Below are 18,263 nucleotides of genomic sequence, written 5' to 3'. Positions count from 1 at the left end.
TATGAAGGAAGGCTGAAAGAATTGGGTTTGTTTAGTTTGGAAAAGAGAAGACTGAGAGGGGACATGATAGCAGTTTTCAGGTATCTAAAAGGGTGTCATAAGGAGGAGGGAGAAAACTTGTTTACCTTAGCCTCTAAGGATAGAACAAGAAGCAATGGGCTTAAACTGCAGCAAGGGAGGTTTAGGTTGGACATTAGGAAAAAGTTCCTAACTGTCAGGGTGGTTAAACACTGGAATAAACTGCCCAGGGAGGTTGTGGAATCTCCATCTCTGGAGATATTTATGAGTAGGTTAGATAAATGTCTATCAGGGATGGTCTAGACAGTATTTGGTCCTGCCATGCGGGCAGGGGACTGGACTCGATGACCTCTTGAGGTCCCTTCCAGTCCTAGAATCTATGAATCCTTCCACCTCCATCCACTGCCCCACCTCCACATCCTGCTCCAGACATTTTCTTGAAAATTATAAGCATTTAATTTGTATATGTATAAATTTGAATTGACTAATTTTGATACTTGTAAAATTGCGTGTATTCACATTTATCAATATGTCTCAAACCTATACTCTTAATGCGGAGGCACTGGTAGTGACTTCAGAGTTATGTCTGAGTCTAGACTTCCACCTTTGCCCTGTTTTCTACCCCCTCTAACTTTAAATTGGAGTATCTGATTTATCTGCATAATGGGGTGTTTGAGATCGGCTGGAAGGATTTTCTCTCAGAGTTTGGAAGGCTCAGCATTAGATATTTGTTTGTATTTAATCAGATATTTCTTGTGATCCAATTTTTTCCCCAGTCTCCCATGGATTTTCAGACCCAGGGGTGGTTTTCTGAGCGCCTTGTTTCACAGAGATGGCTGTTTGCAAAATCAGCACAGGCTTTTGTTTATGCACAAGGCATTTCACAGGAAAGAATGAGGTGTGTTTAGCAAATGAGTTAGCTAAAGGTGTATTAATTAACACCTTTTCCCAGTGCAGACCAGAGGTGTGACATTATAATAGTCTTCCGGGATCAGAGAATGAGAGAGGCAAAGTGGCGGGGAAGTGGTGGGAACTAGATCAGAGAAGCGGGGTGTGTGGGAATGAGGATAAGGTGAGACTAGAGAGGGGAGTTGCAGGGAGGGAAGTGGACTGCTGCTCAAAAATTAGGCCACTTGTTTAGGTGTCTAAATATGGATTTAGGAACCCAACTTTGGGCATCTGAATTGGAGAAGTTTGCCCTGAATTGTTTAAAATAACAATTAAAGTAGTTTACATTTATACTGCCCCTTCCCTCCCAAACTACATACACAGAGCAGCACTGAGCTACAGCTGTCCATTGAACTAAGTCTGTATAGAGGCAGGATGGCCCCATCAAAGTCAGTGGGAGTTTTGCCATTGGCTTAAAGGGGACTGGGATGTCACCCCAGAAGTGTAGCATCTGAGTATGTAACACGAAGCACTGTGAGACCTTTTACAGAATTAGGCTTTTTAAAGTTTCATCTCCCCATACATATTTCCAACCCGATCCACCCCAAGAAGAATAAAGGCTGATTTGACTGAATTGCAACCTGTGGCTGTGGAGAATGTTGGTGTCGCAGAGTAGATGCTTAGACTGGTAAGACACCTCTCCGTCAATCACATCTTTCAAAGGCAGTAAAATCAGTCCCTCAACATAAAGACTGGAGTTGGTTTCTGTCACTGCGTTAGGAAAGATCTCTCCAAGTTCCCTTCCTGCTACCTGCTCGGTGTTTAGTCCTGCTTGGACTTGTAAGTGGAGTGCTCACAGCAACCTTATAGGATGGTGTCATTTCTTCTTCCAAAATGCTGTCTTTGGGCCCAATCCTGCTTCCACTGATATTAATTGGAGTTTCACCTTTGACATGTATTGAGTCCCCTTGTTTCTGTCCACTTATTTGCAGTGGGGGCTTAAAGTTCCCTGTCCTTACTGCAGCTGTGCTTCAAAAATCAGGCCATAGCAGACAATGCAAAGGTGACCCAAAGGTTGCTGCAGCCCATAGCTGAGAAGTTTAGGACACTTGTTGAAAGGGGTAGATGAGAAGGCCAGCGACATCATAGCTAAAGAAGACTGGTCCAGGACTGGTCTGCTGGTGAGTAGCTTTGTAGGTACCTCCTCAGATATGGTGCCAGAGGCAGCTGCCTCCTTAGCCTGTGTCTAGGACTGTCCCTGCAAATGAGCGATGGAATTATCCTTCATCAAAAGAGGTGATTCTCAAAAGAGTCATCCTATTAGATTTGGAACAGCACCCAAAAGTTCAGATGCTTCTTCAAAGCTTAGTGCCTGAATTAAGCTAGATCAGTATTAGCCAGTTGCAGATCGACTGAGTGTCCACACGGGGCTTTGCACCAGTGCAACTAAATTAATTAAAATGGGCCACTCTACCTTGAATGGTCCCTTATATTATGTGCTAACTACTTATGCTAATCATAGAATACTAGGGTTGGAAGAGACCTCAGGAGGTCATCTAGTCCAATCCCCTGCTCAAAGCAGGACCAACACCAACTAAATCATCCCAGCCAGGGCTTTGTTAAGCCGGGCCTTAAAAACTTGTAAGGATGGAGATTCCACCACCTCCCTAAGTAACCCATTCCAGTTCTTCACCACCCTCCTAGTGAAATAGTGTTTCCTAATATCCAACCTAGACCTCCTCCACTGCAACTTGAGACCATTACTTCTTGTTCTGTCATCTGCCACCACTGAGAACAGCCCATCCTCTTTGGAACTCCCCTTCAGGTAGCTGAAGGCTTCTATCAAATCCCCCTTCACTCTTCTCTTCTGAAGACTAAATAACCCCAGTTCCCTCAGCCTCTCCTTGTAAGTCATGTGCCCCAGCCCCCTAATCATTTTGTTGCCCTCCGCTGGACTCGCTCCAATTTGTCCACATCCCTTCTGTAGTGGGGGGACCAAAACTGGGCATAGTACTCCAGGTGTAGCCTCACGAGTGCCGAATAGAGGGGAATAATCACTTCCCTCAGTCTGCTGGCAATGCTCCTACTAATGCAGCCCAATATGCCATTGGCCTTCTTGGCAACAAGGGCACACTGCTGACTCATATCCAGCTTCTCATCCACTATAATCCCCATGTTCTTTTTTGCAGAACTGCTGCTTAGCCAGTCGGTCCCCAGCCTGTAGCAGTGCATGGGATTCTTCCTTCCTAAGTGCAGGATTCTGCACTTGTCCTTGTTGAACCTCATCAGATTTCTTTTGGCTCAATCCTCCAATTTGTCTAGGACACTTTGGACCCTATCCCTATCCTCCAGCGTATGTACCTCTCCCCCCAGTTTAGTGTCATCTGTGATCTTGCTGAGGGTGCAATACATCCCATCATCCAGATCATTAATAAAGATGCTGAACAAAACTGGCCCCAAGACAGGCCCCTGGGGCACTCTGCTTGATACTGGCTGCCAACTAGACATCGAGCCATTCATCACTACCCACTGAGTCCGACAGTCTAGCCAGCTTTCTATCAACCTGATAGTCCATTCATCCAATCCAAACTTCTTTAACTTGCTGGCAAGAATACTGTGGGAGACCGTATCAAAAGCTTTGCTAAAGTCAAGATATATCACATCCACCGCTTTCCCCATATCCACAGAGCCAGTTATCTCATCATAGAAGGCAATCAGGTTGGTCAGGCATGACTTGCCCTTGGTGAATCCATGCTGACTGTTCCTGATCACCTTCCTCTCCTCCAAGTGCTTCAAAATGGATTCCTTGAGGACCTGCTCCATGATTTTGCCGGGAACTGAAGTTAGGCTGACTGGTCTGTAGTTCCCCGGGTTCTCTTTCTTCTCTTTTTAAAATATGGGCACTATATTTGCCTTTTTCCAATTGTCTGGGACCTCCCAGGATCGCCACGAATTTTCAAAAATAATGGCCAATGGCTCTGCAATCACATCAGCCAACTCCCCCAGCACCCTTGGATGCATTAGATCTGGACCCATGTGTGACGGTGCCACCCATAAGGCTTTATGGAAAAAAAATATATATAACTAGAATGTGAACCACTTAAATCACTACCAGTATCTCAAAGCAATCAGCTGTGCACAGACCCTGCTCGACTACGCCACTGTGACGGGTTGGATCACAGAACCTCCCTTGGGAGCTGCCAACTGATGTGCCAAGACTACTTCTGCCCCTGCTTTCCAGCCCCGTCAGCTTAGGACTTCAGTGCCCTGCCTGGTTTGAGCCAGACTCGCTAGCCTGCTGCAAACCCAGACCCAGGTCTGAATCACGTCCCCTAACAGCTGTAGGCTTGACTGAAAGCAGCTTACAGAGGTGTTCTTGTCTTTAACACTCAGATGCCCATCTCCCAATGGGGTCTAAACCCAAATAAATCCGTTTTACCCTGTATAAAGCTTATACAGGGTAAACTCATAAATTGTTCCCCCTCTATAACACTGATAGAGAGGTATGCACAGCTGTTTGCCCCCCCCCCCCCAGGTATTAATACATAGTCTGGGTTAATTAATAAGTAAAAAGTGATTTTATTAAATACAGAAAGTAGGATTTAAGTGGTGCTAAGTAGTAACAGAAAGAACAAAGTGAATTACTAAGTAAAATAAAATAAAACACACAAATCTATGTCTAATATGGTAAGAAACTGAATACAGATAAGATTCTCACCAGTTCCAGAATGCTTCCTTTTACAGACTAATCTCCTTTTAGTCTGGGTCCAGCAATCACTCACACCCCTTGCAGTCACTGTCCTTTGTTCCAGTTTCTTTCAGGTATCTTTGGTGGTGGAGAGGCCCTTTCTTTAGCCAGCTGAAGACAAAATGGAGGGGTCTTTCCTGGGCTTAAATAAACTTTCTCTTGTGGGTGGAGACCCCCTTCTCTCTCCTATGCAAAGTCCAGCTACAAAATGGAGTATTGGAGTCACCTGGGCAAGTCACATATCCATGCATGACTGAGTTCCTTAGCAGCCAAGCCACATTCCTGGGAAAATCCAGATGTAGATTGGGGTCTCCAAATTCATTGTTGGCTTTAGGGTTTCTTGATGGGGCACTTACTGAGAATAGTCTTTTCTCAGGAAGCTGACTAACTGCTTCACTACAGCTTACTTAGAATCAAACAAGTATGCAGTCAATATTCATAACTTCGAATGCAAAAATGATACATGCATACAAATAAGATTAATAGATTCAGTAGATCATGACCTTTACAGAGATATGTTACCTGGTATATGTAGCATAAAACACATTCTAGTTTTGTTATATATATACACATTCATAAGCATATTTCCATAAAGCCTTATGGGTGGCACCATCACACCATGGACTTGTGCATGTCCAGCTTTTTAAAATAGTCCTTAATCTGTTCTTTCACCATTGAGGGTGCTCACCTCCTCCCCATACTGTGTTGCCCAGTGCAGCAGTTTGGGAGCTGACCTTGTCTGTGAAGACCGAGGCAAAAAAAGCATTGAGTACTTCAGCTTTTTCCACATCATCTGTCACTAGGTTGCCTCCCCCATTCAGTAAGGGTCCCACACTTTCCCTGACCTTCTTCTTGTTGCTAACATACCTGTAGAAACCCTTCTTGTTACCCTTCATATCCCTTGCTAGCTACAACTCCAATTGTGCGTTGGCCTTCCTGATTACACCCCTGCATGCTAGAGCAATATTTTTATACTCCTCGCTAGTCATCTGTCCAAATTTCCACTTCTTGTAAGCTTCCTTTTTTAGTTTAAGCTCACTGAAGATTTCATTGTTAAGCCAAGCTGGTCACCTGCCATATTTGCTATTCTTTCTGCACATCGGGATGGTTTGTTCCTGCACCCTCAATAAGGCATCTTTAAAATACAGCTAGCTCTCCTGGACTCCTTTCCCCCTCATATTAGTCTCCCAGGGGATCCTGCCCATCAGTTCCCTAAGGGAGTCTAAGTCTGGTTTTCTGAAGTCCAGTGTCCGTATTTTGCTACTCTCCTTTCTTCCTTTTGTCAGGATCCTGAACTCAACCATCTCATGGTCACTGCTGCCTAGGTTGCCACTCCTTCTACTTCCCCTACCAATTCTTCTCTGTTTGTAAGCAGCAGGTAAAGAGGAGCATGGGCCCTAGTTGGTTCCTCCAGCACTTGTCCCCAACACTCTCCAAAAACTTCCTGGATTGTCTGTGCATTGCTGTATTGCTCTCCCAGCAGATGTCAGGGTGATTGAAGTCCTCCATTAGAAGCAGGGCCTGTGATCTGGAAACTTCAGTTAGTTGTCCGAAGAAAGCCTCGTCTACTTCATCCTTCTGATCCGGTGGTCTATAGCACATGCCCACTACAACATCACCCTTGTTGCTCTCGCCTCTAAATTTAACCCAAAGACTCTCAACAGGCTTTTCTCCAGTTTCATACTGGAGCTCTGAGGTGTTTCACCTTGCATTTCACTGTGATGCTTGGAGTACCTTTCCCAGACCCGGAGAAGAGCTCTGTGTGGTTCGAAAGCTTGTCTTTCTCACCAACAGAAGTTGGTCCAATAAAAGATATTACCTCATCCCCCTTGTCTCTCTGATATCCTGAGTCCAACACAGCTACAACCACATTGAATATAAAAAAAACCCTGTTAGTTAACTGGTGAAACTTGTGTGTTTAGACAAGGCAGCAATCTCACTTGTTGACCTTACTGGAGGTCTTGTCTCAGATCTTTCACAGCTGTAGGGGATGGAGTGATGAAGCAGGGCTGGAGACTGGAGGCCTGGTCAGAGGAAAGGCAAGGCACTCTCCAGGAATGGCTCCTTGGCAGCAGGGCCGGCTTTAGGAAGTGCGGGGCCCGATTCGAACAGGTTCGACGGGGCCCCGACAGGGATGACTAAAAAAAAACACGTAAAAAAAACACATGGGGCTTGTACTCACCAGGCCACGCTCCTAGTCTTTGGCATTGGGTCCTTCACTCGCTCTGGGTCTTCGGCGGCACTGAAGGACCCGCCGCCAAAGTGCTGCCAAAGACCCGGAGCGAGTGAAGGACCTGCCGCCAAAGACCCGGACCACCGCCAGGTGAGTAAAAATTAAAAAGGCACCTCTAGCCAAAGAAGGGATTCTCTGCCACTTCCCCCCCACTCTGGGCAGCCCTGCCACTGGGCGCGGGGCCCTCTTGGGCGCGGGGCCCAATTCGGGGGAATTGGTGGAATTGGCCTAAAGCCGGCCCTGCTTGGCAGTGAAAGTTGGGAGATGGCTTGGAGCAGGCAGAGTCCCCTGTCAGTTCACAGAGGGCTGGATTGTAGCCTGGGATGGATTCTTTAATTCCCCCCCACTATTTGTGCACAAAGCATTTGTCTCATTGTTCATCTCCTCCTCGTTATTGGTCTCTTTCAGGCTGCTCAAATAACTTGATGGGCCAAATTCATCCCTGGCGCAAGCTCTTTGAAGCTACAGCAGGGAAACATTTGAGCCAGTGAATCCCACTCTTCCCCCAGCACCTTGCCAAGGACTGACTGAGTCCTGTGGTCTCTCTTTCAGCTGCCTTTTACTATATTATCAAGGACATGGCTCAAGCAGTGCCTTTATTATATAGAATCTTCTTTCACAGCTGAACCAAATCCCCAGTGAAGTCCCCCTGATAGGCTTTTATGAAAAATGCCTCTCACTTAGTTAGGATTCTAAATATCCCCATTCTCTTGGGTTTTTAAATCCACCTAGCTGTGTCTGCCAAAGGAAAGCCTGTTTCACTAGCATGGGAATCATAATTTGCAATTCTTTCCTCTGTTACACTGTGAATAAAATAGCAAAAATAAAGGAGAGGGCTGACAAAAGTGAGTTTGTTCCCGTACATGCTACTTAATCACATTGTCAAATCTAATAAAGCCAAATTGCACGTAAAGTGACCCTGGCGTATGAAATGAGCAATGGCTGATTGATATGAAGTGTCATATTCAGCTACAAAGCTGTAGTTCATTATCCTGCATAATCAATTCTATTACCTTCATTGACCCCAAATCTCATGAATGTTCACAGGGAGATAGATGTGTGCATAGGAGGAGACCCCCAGTGGCCAAAATGTGAAATATATCAAAATAAAAGGGAATACGATAAACATGTGGGTACTGGGGGATGGACCTTTGGGGTCTGTTCTCATTGCACTACTGAGAGCTACACAAACATATGAGACAAAATTCTTCATTAATCTCAGGGGGATTATGCAATGGGTGAATCTGTGCTATGGGGGTTTGGATGGGAGGGTCCTTCACGCTGGTTTTTCCAGACTGAGATCTGTGCGTTTGGAGGTGAAGGAGCTGCCCCCCACTTCCATTGAAGTCAATGGAAGATTTGCCTCTGACTTCAGTGGCAGCAGGATTAGGCATTAAAGGTCCTTTGTTACTTTTCACAGAGCAGGGATATTAACGTCAGCGTTCTGGCCAAATTCCCATATGGGTGATTACGTTCTGCTGACCTACATTCCCCCTGGAGGCTCAATTTTACTCTTCTTCACTTCCTATTATATGGAGTCACTGTGAGCTGTTAGATCCTCAGCCTGCACAGTTGTTAACTTTGTCTGCCTTTCCTCCTAACCCAGCCATTGTGTCTTATCACTTGTGTTATGTCCAACTAAAGACTGAAACCCCCTGGGGCATGGATCATGTCTTTCATTGATTGGAAAGACCAGGCACATGTGTGCTACTTCAATGAGAATATCTCCTTTTCGCTCCTCTGCTTTATATAAAAGTTCCCGGTTGGCTGGAAAAAGACAAAATGCATACACTCCTGAAAATGAGGACAGTTTTGTGTTTGTTTCCAACATGGTATAGAAATATCACTTCCCACTGACCCTGAAAGTCAAAAATCAAAAGTACACTCCATAAATAAACAGCACTTGGGTTGTGTGTTTAAAAATCAATTGCTAATTTGCTTTTAAAATAACACTGCTTAAGCATTGACTCTGCAGTGAAAAGGAGCATTAAGCAACAATTTATTACTCTTTAAAGTGATTCTGATGTCCCTGCCCACACAACCTAATAACTTTCTTTGGAGAACTTTGCACGTCAGTGCTAGCAGAATTTATTTAACTTATGCTTAATATCAATCCGGGACACGTGCCTGACTTCCCAGAGAAACGTGCCCTCTGAAGGTTAAGTAGAACTGGTGTCACTCCACTTGCTTCAGTGGCCGGGTGCCACCGAGGGCGGCCTTGACCCTCCGCGTTAGTTTATTAAGCCATTTAAGCTAGTTAGAAGCATCTATGCTGAACTAACTTGGCAGAAGTGTTTCCATCTAAAATAGATACAGCAGCTTTCTTCAGGAGGAAGCTGCATGGTGGATTAACTCTATGGTGGGAAGAACATCTTAATTCTAGCATTGGGGATTTGAACTGGCTGCTGAGTCCCAGTACCACAGAGTTAAATGAAATGCTGCCCCAGCAATTTATTACTAGGAGAGAATGGAGATGGCTTAGATTAAGAAGATTTTGTCTGTCTTTTCTAATTAAGGTTAGGCCTTAAGAAGCTTTACTGTCCCTTGAAGCCACATGGACTAAAATTTGTATTTTGGGTCCCATTTGAAATGCCAACAAGTTGGTTGAGAAAACCACGGGGAGGGAATTGAGAGCTCAGTTTACTACCAATGCTGTGGCTTCCGGTTTGGAAGATAGTGAGTCTGGGGGACAGAGCCCCTTGGAACAGAGTGAAAATAATGCAGAACACCAAAGCATACACAGAGCGAGCTGGTGAATACTGCATTATAAAGAAAAACCTGGCTGAGGAACAGGCTGTTGGACTTACCAAATTCTTCTCTGTGCAGAAAGCAAGCAGCTGTGGCAACTGGGCTAGGCACAGGGGTGTCCCAAAAGGCCAGAGCTTTCAGGCTGTGGGGTGAAGGCAAAGCTGCAGTACCATCCTTGGCTCCAACACCTCTTCTCCGTGGATGGCAATAGCGGCTGGATACAGACAGTGGCGAATCCGTCCCCTCCACCCTTCCCCAGCATGCCACTATCCTGCCACTACCCACCCGATACAAAGCTGTTACACACACACACACACACACACAAAATTAACCTGTGGAACTCAATGCCACAAGAGATTATTGAGAACAAGAGGTTGGCAGGATTCCAAAACAGGATGAGACATTTATCAGTTTGAATTCAATCTTACTTCCACCAGTGAGAATCTGGAGTGACTCCACTGAAGTAAATAGCAGCATAACAATGGGGTCAGTGAGAGAAGAATTAGACTCTTCTGTGAATAATGAAAATATCTGCAGTTTCGTTCAATGGGATAAAGCATGCTGAGGAATATAAGCCTTCATGCTTCAGGATACAAGTCAGCCTCTACTGCCCGGGGTTAGGAAGAAACTGCCCCTGTGGTGATTGTCCACTGTGGAGTTTCTTGCACTTTCCTCTTAAGAATCTGATGTTGTCCACTGGCAAGACGGGACAGCAGACTAGATGCACCACCAGCCTTTGCCAGAATGGCAGTTCCTATATCCGACTCATTTAGGACAATGTGCTCGGAGCCCCATGGAACCACGCCCAGTGGCACACAGAAGGCATATATAGCCTGCAAAATTTCCTCTCGTGGCTGTGCATGCAGAGTTAACACTCACGCTTATGCATGCAAAGTGTGTGCTTCTATGCAACTATATACAGTCTGAGAAAACAAAGCTGTGATAACAGTGCCAGACTATCTGAATACCATGCCATCAGTAGTGTTTTCCCCCTTGGCCAAACAATGCCATGTACCCATATCATGAGACACAAAGCTAATGTGTAATGAAATCATATCCTACTCCTAACTCCTATGTAGGAGCATAATATTCTGTCCTTTATGCTAAAACATCAGCTGGTAGTGTCATAACAAATTATCACACTTAATATACTGAACAGATATGTACAATCTCAGTTATGCAAATAAGTTCTATCTATCACATTTTCAATTCTCCATGTGGAAAATATAGGCATTTACTGCATTCCCCAAAATTCACATTTAAAAGGCACAGAAAAAGATTAGCAGAACACAGGGGCAGAGTTAAGGTTATTTAGGTGTGGGTCGCTAAGGGCCAGATTCTGCTCCCCTTACTCACACTATGTAGCATGAGTAGTCCAATTATTGTTTCTAAAGAGGGTGCTGCTCAACATGAGTATGAGTGGCAGAATCTGCCCTAAAGAAATTCTCTTTTCTTATAATGTTCATGTGTGCATGTGAGTTGGATGTTAAGATTGGTGGCAGAAGGCAAAAGGGTCTAATTCTGCTCTCACTTACATTGGTAAAAATCAGGAGCAACTTTACAGAAGTCAATGGAGTTACACAAAGATAGTGACTTTTAAATCTGTAATAGAATGATCAGGGAGATTGAAGTGTTCACTTACTGGCTTTTGTATGTTACCATTCCTGATATCTGATTTGTGTCCATTTATTCTTTTGCGGAGGGACTCTCTGGTTTGGCCAATGTACATGGCAGAGGGGCGTTGCTGGCACATGATGGCATATATAACATTAGTAGATGTGCAGGTGAATGAGCCCTTGATGGTGTGGCTGATGTGATTGGGTCCTCTGATGGTGTCGCCAGAGTAGATATGGGGACAGAGTAGGCAACGAGGTTTGCTAGAGGTATTGGTTCCTGGGTTGGTGTTTCTTTGGTGTGGTGTGTAGTTGCTGGTGAGTATTTGCTTCAGGTTGGGGGGTTAATAAGTGAATAAGGAAGTGTTATTTACCCCATCTCATAACACAAGAACCAGAGGTCACCAATGAAATTAATAGGCAGCAGGTTTGAAACAAACAAAAGGAAGTACTTCTTCACACAATGCACAGGCAACTTGCGGAACTCATTGCCAGGGGATGTTGTGAAGGCCAAAACTATAATAGGGTACAAAAATGTTCATGGAGGATAGGTCCATCAATGGCTATTAGCCAAGATGGTCAGGGATGCAACCCCATGCTCTGACTGTCCTTAGCCTATGATTGCCAGAAGCTGGGAGTGGACGACAAGGGATGGATCACTCAATGATTGCCTGTTCTGTTCATTCCCTCTGGCATTGGCCACTATCAGAAGACAGGCTACTGGGCTAGATGGACCATTGGTCTGATCCAGTATGGCCGTTCTTATGTTCACCTCTCCTTCACCAGGAAGGAACGCAGGCATTTCTTTAATCTTGAGTCCATGTAGATAGCCAGATATTATGCTCTTTCTTGTGCAAAAAAGCACAAAGACAGGATTTTAAATGTCATACATTTAATAGACCTTCTTGTCTCATGACATCTCTTTCTTCTCCAGCTCTTTCTCACTCTCAGATGCTCCCTCCTTCGCCCATCCACCACCCTGGGGAAAATCACAACAGCAATGCTTTGTTCAGCCATGCCTCTTATTTAGAAAGTGTAAGTCATCCAATCAGGCAGCAGATATGATTCAGGTGACCTCTCATGCATCCTGAATAATGAATAATCATACCAGCAACTTCCACAAAAAATCTGGTAGATGGAAATCGTTTGCCCCAAACAATCCATTGATGCTGCCTAAGGTCTAAGAAATCAGGTTCATGAACGGTTAGCTACCCTGAAAAGGGGATAAGTGTGCAATGAATGTGATTTGTTCTGAACAGTTCAATCTGCTCTAGCTGTCTGGTTTCTATTGTAGCAAGGATGAGCAGCTCCTGTGTGACTCTGGCTGAGGTCCTGCAGCTGAAGGGAAGCCCTTTGGAGGAGGAAGATATATGGGCTCTCTTACATCTGGGCACAGAAAATCTTCTCCAGGACCTGCCCAAAGGTGAGTGGATGGTTATGTTTTGGTAGCTGTCCATCTACCTGCCTACACTGGTCACCCTGGAACATTCATATTGTTCTGAAGGACTCCTGGGATTCCCCATTATCAAGACAGAGAGCAGTGATGAGAAAGACAGGATCCTTCAAAACAGACGGAGACGTTTTTAAATGTGACAGCTATCTCTGTGTAATCTGCTCGGACACCAGCAGGGAGTTCATTACAAGACAGTGGCCTTGATTTTTTGCCCAAGCCCTAAATTGCTGCTCTGAGGTCACGTCCTCTGCCTAGAGTCCCCACAGGTATTCTTTAGGGCGGAGTTGTCTGTGACAGCAGAGGATTTGAAGTCCCTTCCAGGAAGTCTCTTCCAGTCCTGTGTTAAAAAGCTGGCACACCCTGCTACAACAACACAAAGTGCAAGGCCATCAAAGTGTGTAACTAACATTCCTGTGTTGGCAATAAGGAGAGACAAGACAAATTCAGGTGGCTACCCATTCAGCTAGTAGGAGGCTTTTATTTTTCTTGGTGATAAACAGATGGGCTTAAGAATAGTGAGGCAGGACATGATGAAAGGGAACAGGAAGCAGCAGAAGTCTAGGTTGGTGCAAGGCTGAGTATTCTGTCACTTACATTTTAGGTATTGGTCATGCCAAGCGAATTCAACATTTTGAGGCGTTATTAAGCCTCTTGAATGTCTCTGGTTTTAACTAAAATGATAAAACAAACAAGCTTCTCTACAAACAATAATTGCTTTCTGATACAGTGCTATGGAGGGGGAAAGGAGATGGGGACAGGGTTAATTGATTATTATTATTTTAAGGGCCTTTAATTTTTTAAGAAATGCTGTTACGAACTTGCCACTGGTATTGAGTGTGTAGCTGCTTTGGCTATGTATCCCTGTGGCTGTATGACTCCTTAACCTTTCCTTCCTTGTCCTTATGTCTGGGACGCACAAGCCATGTTTCAGGTGTAAATTGAAGATGATTAATCTTTTTGTCAAAATGCCTAAAGATAGAGGCATGTAGGGTTTACACCCTAGCTTTTATCCTTTCGAGACCCTCGTTCCTGCTACATGGTCTAGGCTGGAGAGAATGGCTTAGTAGCCCAAGTCTCCTGTTTCTATTACGTACATGGCCAGGAGTCCCAAGTACAAATACTACCAGAGTCAACTCAGTCCTTCTTCTTTTGAATGGAAATAAACCAAGTTGAGTCTGTGTGGGTCTTTTTGACAAAGCCCTGTCTTGTGTTTACGGACATTTGAACCCATCTTCTTTGCTGTGTTTGGTCAAACTCACATGGACGGATGGACACACATACACACTCTGTTTTGCGTTTGTTTGTGTGTTTATGGGTTGGTTGAATGTTGTGTGTTTATGGGTTGGTTGAATTCACTCCATTTTCATGCCAGAGTGGGCTACACTTCAGCAAAACTCAGCATTGACTCCAGAGGGAGCTGTTGGTTGCTCTGAAGTTCTGAGAATCTGGCCAGTTATTTTAGATGCCTAAATATGGATTTGGGAGCCTAATTTTCCATTGTAAAGTGCTTTCGGATCCTTTGGGTTGAAATATACTATGTATATAAAGCAGAGAGAAGGCTGAGCCACAAAACCTGAATACAAACGTACCAAGAGTAGCAGGGATTTGGATCCAAGTGTTTGGTTTGACCCATTTTATGGGGCAATTGTGAAACTTGGATACAGATAAAAACTTCCCCAAAGTTCATGCGGGGTGGTTTGGATCTGGAGTTTCCATTTAAAAAACACAATAGTATCTGACAGTAATTGGTCAACAACTGCAGGGTCACTATTGTAAGATGCAGGGTTACATGCAGAGCTGGTTGACTGTAGAGCGACAGCGTAGAGCAAAAAAATGGCCCAGCAAATGGCGAAGCTCAGTATCCTGGTGGTGAAATTCAATGGGAGTTGGGTGCTTACCTCTCTTAGGCCTCTTTGAAAATTAATGCTTTACTAGCAGATGACCCCTATTTGCCATGTAGCCTCATGTGTTTTGACCCACAAGGCCTAGTAAGAATCACAAATTAAATGTCTTAGTAGAGTTCAGACTGTTTGCACGTGTTACTGACTTGATTCTCCTCTCATGTGCACTGGTGTTAATCAGAAATAGCTCCACTGAAGTCAGTGGGGTTATGTAGATGTAAAAGTGGTGTACATGAGACAAAAATCAGATCTCTGAGCGTCCATGTGACAAAATCAGCCCTGGCACAATTTAGTTCTCCTGGCCAGGCCATGGGTGAATTTGTCCACGTGAGTTTGATGCTACAGCCTCAGAAGCTCATTGTCCTAGCAGAGTGAACTAAACAATATTAACCCTGCAAAGAGTCCTGTGGCACCTTATAGACTAACAGACGTATTGTGTGTCCAGGGAGATTGAAGGATAAATGGACACAAATCAGATATTAAGAATGGCAATATACAAAAACCTGTAGGAGAACACTTCAATCTCCCTGGACACACAATAGCAGATTTAAAGGTGGCCATCCTGCAGCAAAAAAACTTCAGGACCAGACTCCAAAGAGAAACTGCTGAGCTTCAGTTCATCTGCAAATTTGACACCATCAGCTCAGGATTAAACAAAGACTGTGAATGGCTAGCCAACTACAAAAGCAGTTTCTCGTCCCTTGGTGTTCACCCCTCAACTGCTAGAAGAGGGCCTCATCCCCCCTGATTGAACTAACCTCGTTATCTCTAGCCTGACTCACTTTTGCTTGCATATTTATACCTGCCTCTGGAAATTTCCACTACATGCATCCGATGAAGTGGGTATTCACCCACGAAAACTCATGCTCCAATACGTCTGTTAGTCTATAAGGTGCCACAGGACTCTTTGCTGCTTTTACAGATCCAGACTAATGTGGCTACCCCTCTGAAACTTATGCTAGTTTTTCCAACCCCTCTGAATATTAACCCTGCTTTCCTGCTGATCCTGTTTTTCAGATCCACTTATCCATGTGATTTGCCCATGGTCAATGGTACTTTCAGCCAGAGGAAGTTTGTCTTTCCAAGACAATGTGTCTCACCAAGAAGCTGCCCCTTTCAGGGCACCAGAACTGCTCCATGGACAGAGTAAAAACAAGCATGTTGGATTGACAAAGGTGTGGGTTTTTGAACAGCCTGATTGTACCTTGGAGTTTGTTAGGCAAAATACTCCGGTCCAAATGTGTCAACACAACAGACCCAGCATCTAACATCAGACTCCCTCTCACAAGGGCAGTGAACAAAACCAAGTTAGACTGTAGTTAAGGCTGCGAGAAAGGTTTGTCTGGAACCTAGAACCCCCCTGAAATCAAGGGGCATTTGGGATTCTACTGCAATCTCAATCATCATCCCACGGTCCCACGAGTCTGGTGGAAATGGGCCAAAGTGATTTGCACCAGCCACCTCATCCCATCTGAGAAGTGACCCCCTACACTTCCAGTCACCCCACACACATATTGTGAAGGGAATATTTAAAAAAAAGACTTTTATCTAATAAGGTCATTTTAATGCCAGATACTGTGGGAGGATAGTGTTCCCTTGATTCACATCCAGAGCGTCCTTCCATGCCTATCTCACCTCTCCCTGGATGGATAGCCTATTCCTCAGCACTGTCTACCACAGAGGACCCCCTGCCATTTTGGGGTATATAGAAAGAGCAGGAGGGCTGATGGCAGGATGGGCTAATTCAGTGTGGGTCAGAAACTGTAGGACTGTTCTAGTTGAAGCACCTCTCTGCTCAAGAGAGGGTCCCAGAGACAGCCACTGGCTTCATTGGATTTGGGCTGTCCGGGAGCTGGGCAGAGCTGTGGGGGGCCGGGAGCCATTAGGTGGAGATGCAGAAGCCCTATACGGATTGGGTTCCCATCCTTCCATGGCAAAGAGGGATCCTAGAGTAAGGCTAGAGAGGAATAGTCTCTTAAAGTCAAGTCCCCCTATTAAATCAATGACTGTATGAAACCTGGCTAATTGAAAGCAGTTTGTCTGTATAAACATGAGACAGGAATGTGCTAATCTTCCAAACGGATTTTGCTTAATAACTGTTGAATAGACAACCTGCAAAATGGGTGTTTCTGGCAGCTTTGCTCTGCTGGGGTGATTTGCAAACTGAGCTCCGGCCCTCTGAAGCAGATGGGGCTAATAAACATTTTAATAGACATCTTTACCGGGTTTGTTCTTGTGGCAGCCTGCTGGCAAATGAAATCACAGCTGGTAATAAACAGGGATAACGTCAGGGCTGCAGAACAGAACGGAAACCTCCTCAGGATGCTAGAAGTGCAGGAAATGGCCATGGCAGAGCTGAGGAAAAAGACATATAGCAATGGGGACCAGATCTTCTGCTATGCAAGGACAGAAAGAGAGGTGAACGGACCCACTTTCTCCTGTGTAAGCTGTAGAGCAGCATTGCTCCCTGGCGGGTGGGGGCCTAACTCCAAAGACAGGAATATGCACCAGATCTTGTCCTGGCCGATGCTATGGTGAGGGACGCTGACAGTGCTGTGCTCCAGGAATCCTACCAGCCAGGGGAAGGTGAACAGCATCTATGCACCCTTGTGGCTCGCGACCCCAGCTGGTGTGCAGAGGCTCCTTTCCTGCCTTGGGATCACTCACAAACACTCTTGGATGCCTCTTGATTGCCAACCCCTCTGTGAGTGTTTTTTGATGCTCCTACCACCATGCTGCCATCACAGTCCTAGTGCAGCACTGTAATCCTCAGCGCTGTCTTCAAGGAGAGGAAGCAGTCTCATCAGCCACAGGCCTGGCTTCCCCTGTTAGCCCCTCTCTTTCCTTTGCACTTCCTTCTTGTGCTTTACAACCACCTTCTCAGCTGTTGGGATAAGTAGCCCCTGAGCACATCAGCCCACAGTCTGATTAGGTAATTGTCTTCCGCCCCTCAGTCAGGACTTCTCTGGGGAACTAGTTAGTGCCTAAGTGACTATAGCATGGGTCAGCTGCTGGCTCGCCAGCCTGTCAAACCATCCCCAGCATGTGTTTTCATGCATAGGAGACAATCTGGCCCATAGAGCTGAAGATCTATTATGTCCCACCTATTCCATCTCTCTGCTAGTCAGGGCTGTGTCCCATTGTACATGTGCTCTATCCAGTCCAGCTTTAAAAGTCCCAATCACGGCTCACGGCTTCAGAGATCTCATTGCCAGGTGAGTTCTCTGTAATTATTGACATATAATTAATAACTGGTTGGTTGGGTGTTCTTGTTTGCCAGATGCTGGTGTATTCTTTGGGAATGACCCTCTATTGGTCAGCAGACTATCAGGTTCCTCCAAACCAGGTCAGTAATATCAATATCTTTGTTTTCCTTTATTTTGTCACACATTAACAGATTGGAAAGTTGGGTGGTATGAGTTGAACTTTCCATAGTCCAGGTGGGAAGTTTATGGCTGGTGTTTTGGGTTGGCCCATTAGAGAGATCAGGACCAGCTGGGAAGTTCAGAGCCAGATGCCAAAGTTTAGGATTATCCAAATCCAGGATTTGCATTTGCATTGTATCTTTCTTTAAGAGTCAGGATTCCCTAGCCCATCCCATGAGGCAAGGGGAGGGGAATTTCCTTCATACCAGAAATAAGATAAATAGGGCTTCAAGCTT

At 45.1% G+C, this 18,263-nt stretch overlaps 1 protein-coding gene across 1 annotated transcript in view; it reads left to right on the top strand.

The window, feature by feature from the left end:
- Nucleotides 1–12,547: 12,547 nt before the first annotated feature.
- Nucleotides 12,548–18,263, top strand: part of FRMPD2 (FERM and PDZ domain containing 2) — a 132,082-nt gene continuing 126,366 nt past the window's right edge. The window contains exons 1-3 of the mRNA XM_054033323.1: nucleotides 12,548–12,671; nucleotides 15,620–15,777; nucleotides 17,883–17,948. Of these exons, the coding sequence (XP_053889298.1) occupies nucleotides 12,548–12,671; nucleotides 15,620–15,777; nucleotides 17,883–17,948 (348 nt within the window). The remainder of the gene's footprint in view (nucleotides 12,672–15,619; nucleotides 15,778–17,882; nucleotides 17,949–18,263) is intronic.

This window comes from Malaclemys terrapin, chromosome 7 (genome assembly GCF_027887155.1).
Source record: "Malaclemys terrapin pileata isolate rMalTer1 chromosome 7, rMalTer1.hap1, whole genome shotgun sequence".
Taxonomy (NCBI): Eukaryota; Metazoa; Chordata; order Testudines; family Emydidae; genus Malaclemys; species Malaclemys terrapin.
This window is presented reverse-complemented; position numbering and strand designations above follow the sequence as displayed.